This window comes from Entelurus aequoreus, linkage group LG04 (genome assembly GCF_033978785.1).
Source record: "Entelurus aequoreus isolate RoL-2023_Sb linkage group LG04, RoL_Eaeq_v1.1, whole genome shotgun sequence".
NCBI lineage: Eukaryota > Metazoa > Chordata > Actinopteri > Syngnathiformes > Syngnathidae > Entelurus > Entelurus aequoreus.
In genome coordinates this window covers 85,764,039-85,786,475 of record NC_084734.1, presented here as the reverse complement: position 1 = coordinate 85,786,475, position 22,437 = coordinate 85,764,039, and the positions used below count along the sequence as shown (strand labels likewise).

At 40.3% G+C, this 22,437-nt stretch overlaps 1 protein-coding gene across 1 annotated transcript; it reads left to right on the top strand.

Moving 5' to 3' along the window:
• The first annotated feature begins 113 nt into the window (after positions 1 to 113).
• LOC133648032 (protein FAM53C-like) lies at positions 114 to 22,074 on the top strand. The gene is made up of 5 exons (XM_062043800.1): positions 114 to 170; positions 1,497 to 1,673; positions 7,579 to 7,639; positions 7,709 to 8,517; positions 20,212 to 22,074. The coding sequence occupies exons 2-5, from the start codon at positions 1,596 to 1,598 to the stop codon at positions 20,449 to 20,451; spliced, it is 1,188 nt and encodes a 395-aa protein (XP_061899784.1). The 5' UTR covers positions 114 to 170; positions 1,497 to 1,595; the 3' UTR covers positions 20,452 to 22,074.
• The last annotated feature ends 363 nt before the right edge of the window (positions 22,075 to 22,437 follow it).

The window sequence follows — 22,437 nt, the reverse complement described above, 5'->3', positions numbered from 1 at the left end:
TGTATTGTAAAAAAGATGTGCTCGTAATATCCGCTGCGGGTGACATTTGGAGACTCTACCACCCGCCCTTCCTGTAATGGTATCGCCCAGAAGCTATATAAACCCTCGGCTTGGCGACGCTCATCCGGTGCACTGAGCAGCCTCGGTTGCTAAGGAACCGCCAAACGAAGGTAATGCATCAGGACAGCTGTGTAGCACGCTAGCTTGCAATAACTTAAGCTGCCGCGGACGTGCTTATTCAAACTTGTCACCTGTGTTGTTACTCTCTTATTTATCACATGAACACTTTATGTGCGGTGTCAATTTGCTAATTAATAGTAAACAGGCCGACTAGCTCAAAGAAGTGTTACCCCCATAGCATGCTAGCTCGCTAAACTATGTCGTATTGCTGAGCTAACTTCTGATTATAAGCGCACATAAATCGTGTTGTGACACGACTAGTATGTTTGATGTATGGAGTGATATTCAGTCCCGTTGTCAGAAGCAGTCAGTCTAGTTAATGGTGTACTATTTTGTAATAAACTCGTTTGACAGTATGTTATTGTGAAGGCTAATTATGCAAAGCTCGATCAAACTAGTGTGTATTGGTTGCAACATAGCTCATTGGTGTCAAAATGAAGTTATTTTAGGGTGTTTGTATGCCTACTCCCTGCAGGCCACATCTGACTGCCAACAACAAGTGTTGAATCACACCATATTTGCTACTTGCATGTTGGAACCAATCTTAAAACACTTTACTGGCTGCATTGAAGGAGTGGTAGAAATAACCATCAACTGTCGCATTTGAATCTAACGTTTGGTTTTGGCTGTATGCAACCATTTGCTTAGGTATGGTATCTTTTTTTAATGGAGCTGTGCAAAGGTTCTCTTGCATGCAACAGAGGATTTAGTCTTTATTTGCACATCCCCAAAAAAAGACTTTGAATATACCCAGCTTTGCCATAGTAATATAAATGCTGGGGACTTGGTCATTATTCCTTTGTACCCTTTGCAAAGATTCTATGGCATGCTACCAGCCTCTATCCCCATTCATTTTCCCTCACACTTCCCCCATTCTCTCCCTTTCCTTCTCTCCCTCCCCCTTCTTCACAAGTCACAACTGCTGTTATCTGTTTAGTATAACTCCCCCATTTTTGCCCCAACACTTTCCATTTGGAACTTACTCTGTATGTTCTATGCCATGCATGACAAATAGTTTGTACATTTTTATATACCAATAACAGACTGCAGTGCTCACTTGCTATGTGAACATGATGGAATGTGAAGTGTTTCTTTGTTCTGGTTGTCCTCGTGTCCGTGTGTGCTCTCTGCTTTTGTGAACATGAACTTCTGCTCGTGGCCTGCCGGAGACTCACTTTTTCAGTGGGACATGTATGCAGGTTTTCATTCTGTCAGGGACTAAAAGGTCCTATAAACTATGCCATAACCCCTATACCACCGTTGTTACTTTAAACAATGATAATGTTTCATACTGATCTATTGCCTCGTCCATACAGGTGGGACCACGATGACGACGACTGGAAGTAATTGAAGTGTGGAGAGGACACGCCATGCCAGGTGTCTGACCCAACAGTTCCTGGATCATAGCTGCCATTATGGTGACACTTATCACAGAGCAGCTCCGAAAGCAAAGTTTGGAAGAGCCTTATCACAAGGCTTTCAATGGGAACGTGGTATGTAATTTGTTTCTATTACGGTTCAGTTCACTTTGATACTGTGCACATTTTATTACATTTGCATTCTGAGACTCTCTCAAATATCCAACTCGAACTGCAACAGATGTCTCCATAATTTGTTGATAGCGAATTTTAATGATTAGGTTGTGGTACCGGAATTCATTTCCGTAACAACACAGGTGCTGACGTAAACCGTAGTAACCAGACCAAAAAACTACAAGGAGTCAGGGCTTACACACTAAGCAGGTTTTTTAGGGCCACAATGACTATTACGACGATCGGTCACTTGAGTAGCTGATCATCCAAGTGGTCTGCAGGTGTTTGTTGTTCTACTTTGACGGACTAAATGACCTCGTGGGCACAATTATACGTTCTCTGCTGAACTTATAATCAGCTGTGAGTCAACATGTTTTTTGTAATACTTTTAGTTCAGTTTAGCAGCATCAGGGCGGCCGCCATTCAAAAGCCCATAAAGACAATTGCTCATTTAGCATCGCTTTAAACGCCGTCATGGTGACAAATTGACAGCCCTATTTATAAAATGACCAAACTATTTAAGTTCATATTGAAGCCAAACCTTTTCCCTAAAGATATCATGTTTAAAAACATTGTTAAAAAAAAAAGGTTTTGCCAATTTTTTGCGTTTTGTTTACTTTTTCAAATAATGCCGAAGAGCCAAAACAGCATTGCATTGCCGTCACTGCGGTAGCGATATCGAACACTTTGCTTTTCACATGGACCTCTCAACCTATTTTTTTTTTACCTTTTCATATACACTTTGCACATTATCTGCAATATAAACACATGACTATTTAACATGGGCAGCACGGTGGAACAAGGGTTAGTGCGTCTGCCTCATAATATTAAGGTCCTGGGTTCGATCCTGTGCTCGGGATCTTTCTGTGTGGAGTTTGCATGTTCTCCCCGTGACTGCGTGGGTTCCCTCCGGGTACTCCGGCTTCCTCCCACCTCCAAAGACATGCACCTGGGGATAGGTTGATTGGCAACACTAAATTGGCCCTAGTGTGTGAATGTGAGTGTGAATGTTGTCTATCTGTGTTGGCCCTGCGATAAGGTGGCGACTTGTCCAGGGTGTACCCTGCCTTCCGTCCCGATTGTAGCTGAGACAGGCTCCAGTGCCCCCCGCGACCCGAAGGGAATAAGCGGTAGAAAATGGATGGATGGATGGACTATTTAACATACTGCATTGAACTGAATTGCAGACGTATTTGTGTTCATTGTTTGTACGTGATTATCAATATAAGTGAAGTGAAATATATTTATATAGCGCTTTTATCTAGAGACTCAAAGCACCTTACATAGTGTAAACCCATTATCTACAGTACATCTTTAAGCTACATTTAAAGAAGTGTGGATGGCACTGAGAGTGGGTTGGTTAAGTGTCTTGCCCAGGGACACAGCGGCAGTGACGAGAATGGCGGAAGCGGGGATTGAACCTAAAACCCTTTACAAGCCACCCCTAAATACAAATCTTTACATATGTTATAAAATGTTAGTACATTATTTCTTAATATCTGCATTTTTGTTGGTTGTATCTTTTATGCACTCACTCAGGCTCCCATGGCCAAATGTACTTTTAGTCACCAAAAGTAATGGTTCCGGGCCTGGCTGTCTTAAGTAAATTTCCACAAATTATGGATTTATGGAACATTTATATTACTAGATCATAAAGAACCTGTTTACCACAGCTTGTGATATTAAGAAAGCCTCTGAGACATGATATAACACCCTCATAGTCGCCTTCACAAGCTGCAAACTTCAAAAAGCGATCTGGCGAGGGACGACTGTTTTACCATACCACGAGGCTGGTCAGCCCTGGGCCCTAGCATAATACATAACCAATATTAAAGACCCAAATGGGGCCCCCAAACAAAATCTTCTTTAGGACCACAAAAAGCCCCGGGCGAAGTTAACTAAACAGATAATGGTGAGCATCCTGTCAAATGCTTCACTTAAAGGCCTACTGAAAGCCACTACTACTGACCACGCAGTCTGATAGTTTATATATCAATGATGAAATCTTAACATTGCAACACATGCCAATACGGCCGGGTTAACTTATAAAGTGCAATTTTAAATTTCCCGCGAAACTTCCGGTTGAAAACGTCTATGTATGATGACGTATGCACGTGACGTCAATCGTTGAAACGGAAGTATTCGGACCCTATTGAATCAAATACAAAAAGCTCTGTTTTCATCTCAAAATTCCACAGTATTCTGGACGTCTGTGTTGGTGAATCTTTTGCAATTTGTTTAAAGGCCTACTGAAATGATTTTTTAAAATTTAAACGGGAATAGCAGATCCATTCTATGTGTCATACTTGATCATTTCGCGATATTGCCATATTTTTGCTGAAAGGATTTAGTAGAGAAAATCGACGATAAAGTTCGCAACTTTTGCTCGCTGATAAAAAAAAGCCTTGCCTGTACCGGAAGTAGCGTGACGTCACAGGAGCTAGTATTCCTCACAATTCCCCGTTGTTTACAATGGAGCGAGAGAGATTCGGACCGAGAAAGTGAGGATTACACCATTAATTTGAGCGAGGATGAAAGATTCGTAGATGAGGAACGTTACAGTGAAGGACTTGAGAGGCAGTGATGGACGTATCTTTTTTCGCTCTGACCGTAACTTAGGTACAAGCTGGCTCATTGGATTCCACACTCTCCTTTTTCTATTTTGGATCACGGATTTGTATTTTAAACCACCTCAGATACTATATCCTCTTGAAAATAAGAGTCGAGCACGCGAAAGTGACTTTTATCTCCAAGACAATACATCGGTGACACACTTAGCTACTGAGCTAACGTGCTAGCATCGTTCTCAAATGAAGATAGGAACAAAATAAATAAACCCCTGACTGGAAGGATATACAGAAGAGCAAAAATACTATTAAACCATGTACATGTAACTACACGGTTAAAAATTCTCAGCCTGGTAAGGCTTAACCATGCTGTTGCTAACGACACTAAGGCTAATTTAGCAACTTAGCAACCGGAACTCACAGAACTATGTACTCTCTCCTTTTTCTATTGTGGATTACGGATTTGTATTTTAAACCACCTCGGATACTATATCCTCTTAAAAATGAGTCGAGCACGCGAAATGGACATTTAAAGTGACTTTTATCTCCAAGACAATACATCGGTGACACACTTAGCTACTGAGCTAACGTGATAGCATCGTTCTCAAATGAAGATAGAAACAAAATAAATAAACCCCTGACTGGAAGGATAGACAGAAGAGCAAAAATACTATTAAACCATGTACATGTAACTACGGTACACGGTTAAAAATTCTCAGACTGGTAAGGCTTAACAATGCTGTTGTTAACGACACTAAGGCTAATTTAGCAACTTAGCAGCCGGACCTCACAGAACTATGAAAACATTAGCGCTCCACCTACACCAGCCAGCCCTCATCTTCCCATCAACAGCCGTGCTCACCTGCGTTCCAGCGATCGACGGCGCGACGAAGGACTTCATCCGTGGGTTGGGCGGCAAGCATCGGCTAGGCGTCTTCTATCAGGGTAAGTAGTCCTTGTTGTGTTGCTGTAAGTATTGTACTTAGCCGCTAAGACACCGATCGATCCCACCTACAACGTTCTTCTTTGCAGCCTCCATTGTTCATTAAACAAATTGCAAAAGATTCACCAACACAGATGTCCAGAATACTGTGGAATTTTGTCGAAGAAAACAGAGCTTTGTGTATTGTGTCCAATAGGGCTCAAACACTTCCGTGCATTTTATGACGTCACGCGCATAAATCATATCCAAAGGAGATTTTCAACCGGAAGTGTGGCGGGAATTTTAAAATTGCACTTTATAAGTTAACCCGGCCGTATTGGCATGTGTTGCAATGTTAAGATTTCATCATTGATATATAAACTATCAGACTGCGTGGTCGGTAGTAGTGGCTTTCAGTAGGCCTTTAATGAACAATGAAGACTGCAAAGAAGAAAGTTGTAGGTGGGATCGGTGTATTAGCGGCGGACTACAGCAACACAACCGGGAGGACTTTGAGATGGATAGCAGACGCGCTAGCCGCCGACCTCACCTTGACTTCCTCCGTCTCCGGGCAGCCGACCGCATCTGTGATCGGGTGAAGTCCTTCGTCGCGCCGTCGATCGCTGGAACGCAGGTGAGCACGGGTGTTGATGAGCAGATGAGGGCTGGCGTAGGTGGATAGCTAATGTTTTTAGCATAGCTCTGTGAGGTCCTGTTGCTAAGTTAGCTTTAATGGCGTCGCTAGCAACAGCATTGTTAAGCTTCGCCAAGCTGGAAAGCATTAACCTTGTAGTTACATGTCCATGGTTTAATAGTATTGTTGATTTTACTGTCTATCCTTCCAGTCAGGGGTTTATTTATTTTGTTTCTATCTGCATTTAAGCCCGATGCTATCATGTTAGCTCTGCAGCTAAAGAGCTTCGCCGATGTATTGTCGTGGAGATAAAAGTCACTGTGAATGTCCATTTCGCGTTGTCGACTCTCATTTTCAAGAGGATATAGTATCCTAGTGGTTTAAAATACAAATCCGTGATCCACAATAGAAAAAGGAAAAAGTATGGAATCCAATGAGCCCTTGTACCTAAGTTACGGTCAGAGCGAAAAAAGATACGTCCTGCACTGCACTCTAGTCCTTCACTCTCACGTTCCTCATCCACGAATCTTTCATCCTCGCTCAAATTAATGGGGTAATCGTCGCTTTCTTGGTCCGAATCGCTCTCGCTGCATTGAAAACAATGGGGAAATGTAAGGAGCCTTTCAACCTGTGACGTCACGCTACTTCCGGTACAGGCAAGGCTTTTTTTTTATCAGCGACCAAAAGTTGCGAACTTTATCGTCGATGTTCTCTACTAAATCCTTTCAGCAAAAATATGGCAATATCGCGAAATGATCAAGTATGACACATAGAATGGATCTGCTATCCCCGTTTAAATAAAAAAAAATCATTTCAGTAGGCCTTTAAAGTACTGTAATGTTGGCAGAATATCGATGAGGCAAAATGGCACAAGTCAGCCTTTTATTGGCATGCACAAAAACAGCTGTAGTTCTTGGAGTCAGATGCAATCCACACTTTCAACACCGCCAACACGCTTCCTAAAACGTCTTCCTTCCCAAGCTGGCTCCAACCCAGTGTGCAAACGTTACTGCCCCCTAAAGGTCATCCTCTGAATCACAGCTCAGAAGCCGTCACAACGCTTGCTGTACTGTCACTGTAAGATCTTGCACATTGTCTGTGTTCTGCATTGCTGCTGGTTTTGCTGTGATTATGTCTTGGAGATTTTATTTCATATTGGTAAATATATGACTTTGTTATAATTGTATTTATATCATTGAATTATTTAAAAATTGCCATTCTGTTCAAACTTGGCTGTCAGAAAATGTAAAAATATTCGGCATCAATAGCACAGCTCCACATAACATTAGCACAGCTGCACATGACAGTGGTGAGCCAATGATAACGCAGGACACGCAATGCTAACAACACCGGTAATGCCCGCAGCTGTCTTGGCTGCAACTCTCGAGTTGTGTTTCCAGAACAACACACAAGACAATTACCCTTGCATGTATTGTCCGTGTTTTAGTGGCCTGCTTGGAGGATCCTCCGGGCAACTGTTGTCTAGTTGCGCTCCTCCTCCACCTTCCTTGCGTCTTATTACAATGACTGGCAGAAAAGTGAACATTGTTCAATTAGCTTTGGCTTCATTCGCAAGCACCTGAAGACACATGACATGTTTGCCCATCTGTCATTGTTCATCCTGCTAAGCAAACATAAGGGTTTACCATACTGCGAAGAACTGAACTGTACTGTCTGGTACTAGAAAGATACAGTAGCTGTACTTGTCAGTGGTGTTTTTGTAACGATGTCTTTTGTTTCCAGACGCTACCTGCATTAGGCTCCAGCCCCACTATCTCCTGGAGAGCATGCAAGTCCACCCAAGGCAAGTGCAGCGGATTGATCTGCTGCATGTTGAGACCTTTCTCATTTTGTCGTCTTTTGGCATTTTCAGAGAGCAGCGTTGCTACGCAGCCACTATTCAAAGCCGAACCTCTGGATGCAACGTGTGGACTGGACTCCACGTGGCCTTGCCAAGTGGGAAAACCTCTCCACGGAGCTGAGGTTTCCATTGCAAACGAGGCTTTCCAGAGCTCCCCTCCTCCACCGCCTCCTAAACGTCACTGTCGCTCCCTCTCTGTACCAGAGGATCTCTCCCGGTGCCGCTCCACATGGCATCCTAGTGCATCCAAAGTTTGGACCCCAGTAGAACGTGCCAGTCAAAGCGTAGGAACATCTAATGTAGGCTCTGGAGACGGCTTGTTGCCTCTCTGTGGTCCCAGGACCTTCTCTAAGTCGTCCTCTTTACATTCCTCCTCGAGCCCCACTTTCTTTAGCTTAGCACTGTCTGCGGACTCTCCACTGCCATGGAGCTTTCCGTGGGACCCGTGTGAATCACCAAAAACAGCTTGCTCTTCATCACTGGCCACCACTTCCTCGTGCTCCTCGTCACCGACGCCCCTCTCGGGCCACTTGGTGCTGCACCGCCGCTACTCCCTCTCTCCTTTGCAAGTTTTGAATACGTCCATGTTGGCCCAGCACCCTCGGGCAGCACATGCTGTGGGCATGGAGGGCCCTGCCTTGTCTCCTTCTCCCACGTCAGCCTGCAGCACGCCATCCTCCTCTCGACGCGACCCGCACCCAGCACTGCCACGATGCCACTCGCAGCCCTGCGACATGCGCAAACCTCGCTTGAAGAGGCGCCATGACCCAGATGTGTTACCTGGCCCGAGGCCAGGGCTCGACTTCAGCAAGATGACACAGGTTAGCTCATTTTGCTCTTTGCCATACAGTATTAATGGTGCCGGTAATTGGGGTTTAAGGTCATAGGGTTTTCCCACCCCAGATTATAACCTGACTTCACTAAACACATCTGGGGAACATTTGGTTTGAAAATATTGTGCAAACTGCAGTTTTTCATTCGGTTTAAAGCAGGGATGCCAAAGTCAAGGCCTGCGAATGAATTATCTATGGCCCCCGGTAGGGCTGGGCGATATGGCCTTTTATTAATATCTCAATATTTTTAGGCCATGTCACGATACATGATATATATCTGGATATTTTTGCCTTAGCCTTGAATGAACACTTGATGCATATAATCACAGCAGTATGATGATTCTATGTGTCTACATTAAATCATTCTTGTTTATACTGCATTAATATATGTTCATTTTAAACTTTCATGTAGAGAGGGAAATAACTAAGTCAATTGACCAAAAGTGTATTTATTAAACAGTTATTAAGCAGTGGCACAAACATTCATGTCATTTCAAAACAAAGTGCAAGATTGTCAGAGACATTTTAAAACAAGCTATTAGTGCGCTTTTGTGCATGATGTCACTAAGATGACATATCAAAACAACACTAAATTAAAGTGTACTTTTTGTACAGAACGCCACTATAATAGTTAAAAACAAATAAAGTGCACTTTTGTGCATTATGTCACACAAGATATTTCAACCACTGTCAAATAAAAATGAGCTGCATAATAGGTTCCTGCGGACGTTATCTCCTTCGGTTGTTGACTTTTTTTTTTTCATACGGTGTTGATGTGGAAATAGTTGCTTCGGCATTTTGTTGGTGTGGCACCGGCCGGAGATGTTGACATGCAGAGTTTCAAGTGGGGTTGGGTAGTGAAGTGAAGTGAATTACATTTATACAGCGCTTTTTCTCAAGTGACTCAAAGCGCTTTACATTGCGAAACCCAATATCTAAGTTACATTTAAACCAGTGTGGGTGAAGTGTCTTGCCCAAGGACACGACGGCAGTGACTAGGATGGCGGAAGCGGGGATCGAACGTGCAACCCTCAAGTTGCTGGCCGCTCTACCAACCGAGCTATACCAATCGTTTGAATTCGAACGATTCCGATTCTTTGTTTCGATTCCGATTCCTGACGATTCTCGATTCCGATTCTTTTAAGAGGCCGGGTCAAAAAAAAGTTTAGGATATTTTAAATGAGCTAGCTAACCTACAGTCTTTCTGAATGAAATAGTCTGACATTCTCCATCAATTTTAATTCTATTAACTTTTTATGAACTTTACTATAAATTCCTCACAGGGCTGTTTTCAACTAGAATATAAATATCAAATCTATGAACTTGAATATAAATATTATAAATTATGAATACATTTTCCCAGGGGTACACTTTCCTCAAGAGAGCTTTATTTTTTAAAACCTCATGAAAACACCTCTACACATAAGTGTATGATGCTGCAGGAAACCTCATGAAAACACCTTTACACATAAGTGTATGATGCTGCAGGAAACCTCATGAAAACACCTTTACACATAAGTGTATGATGCTGCAGGAAACCTCATGAAAACACCTTTACACATAAGTGTATGATGCTGCAGGAAACCTCATGAAAACACCTTTACACATAAGTGTATGATGCTGCAGGAAACCTCATGAAAACACCTTTACACATAAGTGTATGATGCTGCAGGAAAGAGCACATCGCGGAGCCTGGCTAGCAGGTTGTAAATTGTCCATGAAATAATACGCGGGCTAATTTGTTAGCTGCCTCAACGTTGGTGCAAAACACATTATTTATTGCATATATATTGTTTTACTTACCGGATTCGGACTGCAGTGCAGTCACCGAGGTGCCAGGCTGGGCGTCGAAGCCAGAGGAAGAGGCAGAGGAGGACAGTCGGGACACGCATTTATTTGTACTCCATGAAGTCGGAGGTGCTTCATCATGTTCGACGTGCACCCTCCTAAGCACGAAACAGTCCTGTCGCACGTGTTACATTTAGCCGATATTTCATTTTTTTTAGTAAAGTTAAGCCACACTTTCGACCGCAGACGCCCGCTATCCATGCTTGACTGACTCGCTCGGCTGCATAGGCTCGGCTATGCTAACACTTCCGGCGGTGGGCGCTTCTTTGTTGGTGTTCAGCGGCTTCTTCTTCCGGTCGGCGGACTTATTCTTTTTTTCCGGTCGGCGGACTGGGTATCGAAACTAGGAATCGAAATTTAAACTTTTGAACGATTCCGGAGAGAATCGGAAAGTTAGTCCCGGGTTCCAATCGATACTCGATACCCAACCCTAGTTTCAAGCACTCCTTATTCTCTAGCGGGTGACTTTTCAAATGATGCTACACATTAGCACTGCTGCTACTTTTTGTAGCAACACTTTTGCTGCATAAATGTTGAACATATTCCCACTTGAAGCCAAACCACCGCCAGACGATGGACCCCGTGTTGTTTTTCTTGGGAATTAATTCTTCCTCCATTTGTTACCAGATTCGCACCTTCTCTCTCTCGTATTACCACCCGCACCTCACTGTTAGCATCACAGCTAACGTTGCCATGCCGCTACCTCTCTGGTCCGTGGGAGCGTGTGACGTTGCTCACGTGACGTGTGTAAGAAGGTGCGCTTGTTTTATGTCTCTGTGAGAAGGAGGGACAAGAAAGAGTGAGAAGAGCCTGTAGTGTAATGCCAGCAGCTAAAAGCAACTGCGTGAGAACGTATACACGAATATCACGATATAGTCATTTTCTATATCGCACAGAGACAAACCCGCGATATATCGAATATATCAGTGGTTCTTAACCTTGTTGGAGGTACCGAACCCCACCAGTTTCATATCCACATTCACCGAACTCTTCTTTAGGGAAAAATACAATGTTTTTCTCTCAAATTCAAGACGGTTATGTTTTTTTACGGGTGCACAAAATGAACCGTGCATGAACATCACCTTGTTCAAAGAACAAAACCAACACAGTGCATAAACTCACAACAAATTACACACCTGCAAATCAGTCTGACTTCTGCTGTTGCCATATCCATAATACGCCGATAGGGAGAAGTTTTTATTTACACGATTAGTCGGGTGTGTCTTGACCTCCGCGGCGAGGCTCCACCGAACCCCTGAGGCCGATAGACCGAACCCCTAGGGTTCGATCGAACTCGGGTTAAGAACCACTGGAGTATATCGATATATTGCCCAGCCCTAGCCCTGATATTTGATTAGTATTGGAACCTGCTGCTGTTTTGCACGCACCAATACTCCATCAGTGTTGGCGCTAGGAATTTTCAAAAAGGGTCCCAGGACCCCATCAAGTCATAAAAATAGGGTCCTACAGTAAATTTGTGGGGTCCCACTTTTTGTAACTGTTTTGAAAAACCAATGATAAATGTATGCATTATCCTGTCATATCTCACATTCTATATTGGGTTTTGGAAAAAGGTTATCATAAACGTTACTTAACCTCTAAAGCAGGGGTGTCCAAAGTGCGGCCGGGGGCCATTTGCGGCCCGCAGCTAATTGCTTACCGCCCGCCACACATTCTGGAAATGCTATTGCAAAAATAAAAAATAAACATTTAAGAAAGTGGAATGCAGTTGACACAAAGCTGCCATGCAGGCTGATTTTTTTCTTTTGTCTTTCTTAATTTTTTTTTTTTGCCATTGCTCCAAAAAATTTTTTACCAAAAAATCAATGTTATAATGAATTATTTTTAATTCTCCAATTACTTCAAAATGTCACTTTAAAAGGTTTTTTGTGGAAAAAATATTGCATATATTGTGTGGTTGCCATATAAAAACATCTAACAAAGCATAAAACAAGCCAAAATAATAGTTCAAATGTAAAATTAACATATATCTGAAGTTGATCTCGTGTTGAAAGTAAAAAATAAATAAATAAATAAATGTATCACTTTGAGTGGGGCACCTTTTGGATCCCAAAGATATTTAGTGGGATTTTATTTATATTTACACTGTGATTACTCAAAAATAATAATGAATCAATGGTGTCCTGCATTATTGATTATGCTCTAATGACTAAATACTGCATATTTCAGCTTTCCTAAAAAACTGAAATGTTGTCTGACAAAAAAGGCATAAAACCTTTTTTTTTTTTTTTTTACTTCATATCAACCTGAAGTTGATATAGAGATTTACTGTAAGCGTTTAATCAAATAAAAAAAATAATAATTTGACTTATTTTTAACGTTTTAATGACTGAGACCCTTTATGGTCCCCTGGGAACCCTATGGGTAAAAAAAAAAAAAAAAAAAATCCATATATTTTGTCATGGTTTGAAAATGGAAAATATCAAAAGAGCCCCCGCATGCTTTAATTTTTCCATTTTGGACACCCCTGCTCTAAAGGCTTAGTGGCCACATGCGTGGACAGCACCTTTTAGCTCGTATTTCCAAAATTGTGTACACTACTGAATTGGGGTCTTATGCTGACATATGGACACTTATACTGCTATCTGGTGATGTCAGAAGAGTATAACATACAATGGAATTTGGGAAAAAAAGTGTAAAAATAAAAATGTGCATGTCACTACACATGAAGTACACGTTTGTGTACTTATGGACTAAGTATATCATATTTAAAGATGATTTTTAGTTTTTATTGTAATTAGGGTCCAATAAGCCCAAATAGCAAAGAGAAATGAAAAAACCCAAATAGCAAAGAGAAATGAAAAAAGCATGTAAACAAACAGCTTGGGCCTTAAAGGCCTACTGAAATGAATTGTTTTATTCAAACGGGAATAGCAGATCCATTCTATGTGTCATACTTGATCATTTTGCGATATTGCCATATTTTTGCTGAAAGGATTTAGTATAGGACAACGACTATAAAGATCGCAACTTTTGGTATCTGATAAAAACAACCCTTGCCCCTACCGGAAGTAGCGTGACGTCACAAGACAAAGGATTCCTCACAATTCCGCTTTGTTTACAATGGAGCGAGAGACATTCGGACCGAGAAAGCGACGATTACCCCATTAATTTGAGCGAAGATGAAAGATTTGTGGATGAAGAACTTTAGAGTGAAAGACTACAGTGTAGTGCGGGGTGTATCTTTTTTCGCTCTGACCGTAACTTAGGTACAAGCTGGCTCATTGGATTCCACACTCTCTCCTTTTTCTATTGTGGATCACGGATTTGTATTTCAAACCACCTCAGATACTATATCCTCTTGAAAATGAGAGTCGAGAACGCGAAATGGACATTCACAGTGACTGAACATGTAAATACACGGTTAATAATTTTCAGCTTGGCGAAGCTAAAAAAAATAGAAGCTAACTTAGCTACGGAGCTAACGTGATAGCATCAGTCTCAAATGCAGATAGAAACTAAATAAAAAAAAACCCTGACTGGAAGGATAGACAGAAGATCAACAATACTATTAAACCATGAACCTGTAAATACACGGTTAATAATTTTCAGCTTGGCGAAGCTAAAAAAATAGAAGCTAACTGAGATGCGGCGGCGGGCGTTGTACGCTTTTGACGACACCTCCGGCCGCCATCAGAGTCGGCAAGAAACATATATTTACCCAAAGTTACATACGTGACATGCACATATCGACACGCACGTACGGGCAAGCGATCAAATGTTTGGAAGCCAAAGCTGTACTCACCGTAGTGCGTCTGCTATCCTGCTCAAAACACAACACAACCTCCTGGTGTTGGTGTTGCTACAGCCAGCCGCTAATACACAGATCGCACCTACAACTTTCTTATTTGCAGTCTCCATTGTCCATTAAACAAATTGCAAAAGATTCACCAACACAGATGTCCAGAATACTGTGGAATTTTGTCGAAGAAAACCGAGGTATTTGAATTGGGTCCAAACACTTCCCTTGACCTCGTGACGTCACGCGCATACGTCATCATACCGTGACGTTTTCAAGCGGAAGTGTGGCGGGAAATTTAAAATTGCACTTTATAAGTTAACCCGGCCGTATTGGCATGTGTTGCAATGTTAAGATTTCATCATTAATATATAAACTATCAGACTGTGTGGTCGGTAGTAGTAGGTTTCAGTAGGCCTTTAAAGACCTACTGAAAGCCACTACTATTGCAACACATGCCAATACGGCCGGGTTAATTTATAAAGTGACTTTTAAAACTTCCCGGGAAATATCCGGCTGAAGCGTCGCGGTATGATGACGTATGCGCGTGACGAAGTCAGAGTAACGGAAGTTATGGTACCCGTAGAATCCTATACAAAAAGCTCTGTTTTCATTTCATAATTCCACAGTATTTTGGACATCTTTTGCAATTTGTTTAATGAACAATGAAGGCTGCAAAGAAGACAGTTGTAGGTGGGATCGGTGTATTAGCAGCGGACTACAGCAACACAACCAGGAGGACTTTGTTGGAGCGCTAGCCGCGCTAGCCGCCGACCTCACCTTGACTTCCTACGTCTCCGGGCCGCCAAACGCATCGGGTGAAGTCCTTCGTCCTTCTGCCGATCGCTGGAACGCAGGTGAGCACGGGTGTTGATGAGTAGATGAGGGCTGGCTGGCGTAGGTGGAGAGCTAATGTTTTTAGCATAGCTCTGTGAGGTCCCGTTGCTAAGTTGCTAAGTTAGCTTCAATGGCGTCGTTAGCACAGCATTGTTAACCTTCGCCAGCCTGGAAAGCATTAACCGTGTATTTACATGTCCACGGTTTAATAGTATTGTTGATTTTCTATCTATCCTTCCTTCTATCCTTTATTTTTTTGTTTCTATATGCATGATGCTATCACGTTAGCTCGTAGCTAAAGCATTTCGCCGATGTATTGTCGTGGAGATAAAAGGCACTGAATGTCCATTTTGCGTTCTCGACTCTCATTTTCAAGAGCATATAGTATCCCAGGTGGTTTAAAATACAAATCCGTGATCCACAATAAAAAAATGAGAGTGTGGAATCCAATGAGCCAGCTTGTACCTAAGTTACGGTCAGAGCGAAAAAAGATACGTCCATCACTGTCTCTCAAGTCCTTCACTGTAACGTTCCTCATCTACGAATCTTTCATCCTCGCTCAAATTAATGGGGTAATCATCACTTTCTCGGTCCGAATCTCTCTCGCTCCATTGTAAACAATGGGGAATTGTGAGGAATACTAGCTCCTGTGACGTCACGCTACTTCCGCTACAGGCAAGGCTTTTTTTTTATCAGCGAGCAAAAGTTGCGAACTTTATCGTCGATTTTCTCTATTAAATCCTTTCAGCAAAAATATGGCAAGTATGACACATAGAATGGATCTGCTATTCCCGTTTAAATAAAAAAAAATCATTTCAGTAGGCCTTTAAGAGGTTAATTCATTAAAAAAAAGAATACAAAAGAAAACCAATTTTTATGCATATGTCAATTTATTCAACTCCTAAACATTCATTCACTTTCTTCTTTCCTTCATGGATCTAAACTTTGCCGTTGCCAGTATTTTTTTCTATATTTTTATTGTAATATTTTCACAATGTGTCTGTTCTATTTTTGGCCAAAGTAAGACAAAGAAAATAATCTGAAGTTGTCTTTATTTTTTTAGTTTTAATGCCATGATTTTAATAGTCCGGCCCGCGTGTGCGCAGAGTTTCCTCCATGCGGCCCCTGAGCTAAAATGAGTTTGACACCCCTGGTTTAAAGGTTTTACTAAAATACGAGCTATGATACACAGACAAAACAGCGGTACCTCGGTCTTCATACGCCTCACTTTTTGTATGATTCCGTTTCCGCCCTGTTTATTTATACTGCCAGTTATTGTATTGCCAAACATTGCATGTATAAACTCCTACGTATGCCAGCATATCATTTCGCTGAATCGAGTACCCAAAGAATTCCATGCGTTTATTTTAATTTTTTTGGGTACGACTGGAAAGAAAGTTGCAAGTGAGAGCTCTTTGATAAAGGTGAGAAACACCATTTAATAAAAAAAGACAAAAAAGAACTTGTAACAAAGTGCTGTAAATAAAAACAAACAATGTATACCACATGTTTAATACGTCCACATATTGTCTCCTAAACATCATTGCACTGAGCAGCCAGACGTGCAACCTATTGTTGCTGTGCTAGCGCTACATAGGACCCTAGATTTATAACCGTTTGACAAGATAATACAACCAAAAATGATGCAATATGTTACTGCAGACATCAGCAGCCAAATTAAGAGGAGCCTTTGTAACCCATTAGGAAAGGGTTCTATTATCATTTACATACCAAATACTAGGGGTGTCAAAATGACTCGCAAGTCTTACTTGTAACGATTCTTAATAGATTGAAATAAATCTAAAACCGGTTCAAAAATATATATTTTTTTATATATTTTTAAAAATCTGTCCTATCCAGTTGATGTATAGTTGAATATATAGAAGTGTGCGATACTTCTCCTGACTTATTTGTATTTGACTTTATTACACGTTTAGGTAAAATTTTATTAAACAAAACCAACTTTCTTTGAAGTAATATAGAAATGTATCAGAGCTGTTATTTTTAAAGACAAATCTACACTACCGTTCAAAAGTTTGGGGTCACATTGAAATGTCCTTATTTTCAATGAAGATAACTTTAAACTAGTCTTAACTTGAAATAAATACACTCTATACATTGCTAATGTGGTAAATGACTATTCTAGCTGCAAATGTCTGGTTTTTGGTGCAATATCTACATAGGTGTATAGAGGCCCATTTACAGAAACTATCTTTCCAGTGTTCTAATGGTACAATGTGTTTGCTCATTGGCTCAGAAGGCTAATTAATGATTAGAAAACCCTTGTGCAATCATGTTCACACATCTGAAAACACTTTAGCTCGTTACAGAAGCTACAAAACTGACCTTCCTTTGAGCAGATTGAGTTTCTGGAGCATCACATTTGTGGGGTCAATTAAACGCTGAAAATGGCCCGAAAAAGAGAACTTTCATCTGAAACTCGACAGTCTATTCTTGTTCTTAGAAATGAAGGCTATTCCACAAAATTGTTTGGGTGACCCCAAACTTTTGAACGGTAGTGTAGATATTCAAAGAACTGGCACCCAATGTTATTTAAAAAGTATTGATTTGGAATCTAATCGTTTTGAATCAAATCGTTACCCCAAGAATCTAATCGAATTGTGTGGTGCCAAAATATTCACAGCCTTACCAAATACTAAATCATTTTGATATATATTGTTATTGCAGAAGGCTGCAATGTATATCACAATATACAAAACCAGGGAAGTTGGCACATTGTGTAATTCGTAAATAAAAACAGAATACAATGATTTGCAAATCCTTTTCAACTTATATTAAATTGAATAAACTGCAAAGACAATGTTTGAACTGTAAAACTTAATTTTTTTTTGCAAATAATCATTAACTTAGAATTTACTGGCAGCAAAACTACAAAAAATTGGCGCAGAGGCGGTTCTGGGTGTTGTTGATAAATGGCTGTGGCTTTGCATAGGAGAGTTTTAACTTGCACTTGCAGATGTAGCGACCGACTGTAGTTACTGACAGTGGTTTTCTGAAGTGTTCCTGAGCCCATGTGGTGATATCCTTTACACACTGATATCGCTTTTTAATGCAGTACCGACTGAGGGATCGAAGGTCCGTAATATCATCGCTTACAAGCAGTGATTTCTCCAGATTCTCTGAACCTTTTGATGATATCACGGAGCGTAGATGGTGAAATCCCTAAATTCCTTGCAAAACTGTTTGAGAAATGTTGTTCTTAAACTGTTGGACAATTTGCTCACGCATTTGTTGACAAAGTAGTGACCCTCGCCCCATCCTTGTTTGTGAATGACTGAGCATTTCATGGAATCTGCTTTTATACCCAATCATGGCACCCACCTGTTCCCAATTAGGGAATTTGGGATGTTACAATTAAGTGTTTGATTCCTCAACTTTCTCAGTCTTTTTTGCCATTTGTGCCAGCCATTTTTACCAGTTTGAACGTTAAATATCTTGTCTTTGCAGTCTATTCAATTGAATATAGCTTGAAAAGGATTTGCAAATCATTGTATTCTGGTTTTCACTTCGGCATAGCTCGGTTGGTAGAGTGGCCGTGCCAGCAACTTGAGGGTTCCAGGTTCGAGCCCCGCTTCCGCCATCCTAGTCACTGCCGTTGTGTCCTTGGGCAAGACACTTTACCCACCTGCTCCCAGTGCCACCCACACTGGTATAAATGTAACTTAGATATTGGGTTTCACTATGTAAAAGCGCTTTGAGTCTAGGGATGATGTTTGATAAGAAATTATCGAGTTCGAGCCTATTATCGAATCCTCTTATCGAACCGATTCCTTATCGATTCTCTTATCGAGTCCAGATAGGTTGTTGTATATGGAAAAAAACACACAATATTTGGTTTAACAAAAGCTCACTTTTATTGTATAAGAAAAAATAAAATCTAATACCGGTAAATAAATAAATATTGACTGTTACCCCCCTAAAAAAAAAAAAAAATATTGACTGTTGTAACCCAAAGTATAGTAAGTGGGATTTTTCAGAAAAACAAATATATACAGTAACACAAAAACAACCTGTCTCTGTGATCACTGTAGGTGTATAAATAATAATATAGTGTTAAATAAAATCAGTCCCTTGGGCACAAAACTGAAAATAATACAGCTCTCCAAAAAGTGCACTTCTGCTGCTATTGGAACATAACTGTTTGTTATGATGCTTTGACATTTTTGCACTTTATTTCTTTATTGAAAGAAAATTCTATGAAGAGAAAAGTTCTTTGCAAATGTGGTTACAATGCTAAAATATGAAAAGTTAAAGCTAAAAAAAGAAATACTTTATTGAGTTTAAATATTTCTTTATAGGGGAAAGATGTGATGTTATGAGCTAGGGAAAATAACAACTACACTACCCAGCATGCAACGGGAGTGACGAAAAGTGTTGTTGCATGTCGCCACCGGCAGCTGAGAATGAGGTTATGAGCACGCTGTGAAAGTAAACGTCAAGAACTCAGCCAACACGCCTCGTCTGCATTATTTATAGTTAGACAGACAACACATAAGTGTGATTTTGTTTTGTTTACAAGGAAAGAAAAACAAAAGTTAAAAAAGGGAGACGTCATATATATGTACTATGTGCTGCGGTTGCTTTAAGTTGCGACAGCTGCCGTAAAGGAGGTGCGTTGCTAGCCTGGTTGCTATGTTTCCGGTAGGTCGTAAAAGTGTTGGTCATGTGTTTGTACCCTGCTCAAATCTCTCAGTAAATGTATTCATTGGATTATACCTTTTGTTTTGAACTTTATTACACCTTGGAGCGCGGTCCATTGTTTTTCCTGCTTTCCCTATCTGCGCCTAATGACTGAGCTACGTGACGTCCCGGGACGGGATTCGTTCCGAGGGATTCGAATAAAGAACCAACTCTTTTTCTTTACTATAGTGGTCTCGATAACGGGTACCGGTTCTCAAAAAAGGATGCGAGTCCGAGGACTCTGTTCTTTTCTTATCGAACAACCGGGAAAACCGGTTTCGAGTATCATCCCTATTTGAGTCAATAGAGAAAAGCGCTATATAAATATAATTCACACTTCACCGGTTTTGGGGTTAGTATAGGTAAAAAGTTTTTTAAACTGACGTCTTGCTTGGTGGCTGTTTGAGGTGTATTGTTCTACAAAATACTGATTCCAAATTAAAACGACCGACATTCAGCTGGATTAGAAAAGTTGGCTAAACGGTGGCTGAGAATGATACGACCTGATAATGAAGACGCGCCTCTTTCCACTGCAGATTGGCAACGGCGACGTGACGGCCGCTACATGCGGTTGCATGGCGCCGGCGCGGTCCCACGCGGAGAAGAACGCCGCCGTCTCGCCCGCCGATTTCCCGGGCCGAGCGAGCATCGGACCGCTGAGCGAGAGTGAAGAGGACGAAGACGACACAATCAAAAGGACTGCAACACCAGAGGCGCAAATGGTTTTTGAAAGAGACTGCACAGAACTAGACTTGAACCTCATAGAAGAGAACTAATGTTCGAGGAGAGCATCCTTAGCCATGTTTTAAGCACACTCTTAGGAACCTGCTCGCCGCCTCAGGTTTATTATGTCTTATACTCAAGATCCAAGCAGCTATAACAAACACAGCACTCTCAAGCTAGTTGGACAAGTCAGTGTTCTACATAGTGCCTCCCTTATCAACGCTCCAAAGTCAACCTGACACCTCTTTTTTGCAGAGTATGAAGAGTTATTCATTTATTTAGCAGCCATATGGAATTAGCACTGGGGTCCCCACTTTAGATAAGAATGCATATTCCAGTCATCCAGTCACTGACACAAGTGACAAAAATGTGCTGATAGAAGTCATATCGAAAACAAACCCTCCACAAATGATTTTATGATCGTCATGTAGGTTTAGATAAAACCTAGTGAACATTAGCCACCAAATGTAACATGATCCACTTTTTATTTTGCGTCCTGACAATGTTAAGTTTATTAAGTGTTCTGGTTGTAGTGTCATCCTGCAATTGCACAAGCACAACAAATCATACAATACTTATTACTTGCGTATTATTTCCCCAAAAATATATAGTTATTTTTTATTTAGTGAGTGTACTTAATGGTTTGGGTTAAGCATGGATACTTAAGTACGCTAACTCACACCAGTAACACGGAACTTACCGTATTTTTCGGAGTATAAGTCGCACCGGCCGAAAATGCATAATAAATAAGGAAACAAACATATATAAGTCGCACTGGAGTATAAGTTGCATTTTTTGGGGAAATATATTTGATAAAAGCCAACACCAAGAATAGACATTTGAAAGGCAATTTAAAATAAATAAAGAATAGTGAACAGGCTGAATAAGTGTACGTTATATGAGGCATAAATAACCAACTGGTATGTTAACGTAACATATTATGGTAAGAGTCATTCAAATAACTATAACATATAGAACATGCTATACAGCAGGAGTCTCCAACGCGGTGCCCGCGGGCACCAGGTAGCCCGTAAGGACCAGATGAGTAGCCCGCTGGCCTATTCTAAAAAAAAAAGCTCAAATAGCAGCACTTACCAGTGAGCTGCCTCTATTTTTTAAATTGTATTTATTTACTAGCAAGCTGGTCTCGCTTTGCCCGACATTTTTAATTCTAAGAGAGACAAAACTCAAATAGAATTTGAAAATCCAAGAAAATATTTGAAAGACTTGGTCTTCACTTGTTTAAATAAATTCATTAATTTTTTTTACTTTGCTTCTTATAACTTTCAGAAAGACAATTTTAGAGAAAAAGATACAACCTTAAAAATGATTTTAGGATTTTTAAACACATATACCTTTTTACCTTTTAAATTCCTTCCTCTTCTTTCCTGACAATTTAAATCAATGTTCAAGTATTTTTTTTTTTATTATTGTAAAGAATAATGAATACATTTTAATTTAATTCTTTTAGCTTCTGTTTTTTCGACGAAGAATATTTGTGAAATATTTCTTCAAACTTATGATTAAAATTCAAAAAAAATATTCTGGCAAATCTAGAAAATCTGTAGAATCAAATTTAAATCTTATTTCAAAGTCTTTTGAATTTCTTTTAAAAATTTTGTTCTGGAAAATCTAGAAGAAATAATGATTTGTCTTTGTTAGAAATATAGCTTGGTCCAATTTGTTATATATTCTAACAGAGTGCAGATTGGATTTTAACCTATTTAAAACATGTCATCAAAATTCTAAAATTAATCTTAATCAGGAAAAATTACTAATGATGTTCCATAAATTATTTTTTTAATTTTTTCAAAAAGATTCGAATTAGCTATAGTTTTTCTCTTCTTTTTTTTCGGTTGAATTTTGAATTTTAAAGAGGCGAAATTGAAGATAAACTATGTTTCAAAATTTAATTGTCATTTTTGTCGTGTTTTCTCCTCTTTTAAACCGTTCAATTAAGTGTAAATATCATTAATTATTAATAATAACATAGAGTTAAAGGTAAATTGAGCAAATTGGCTATTTCTGGCAATTTATTT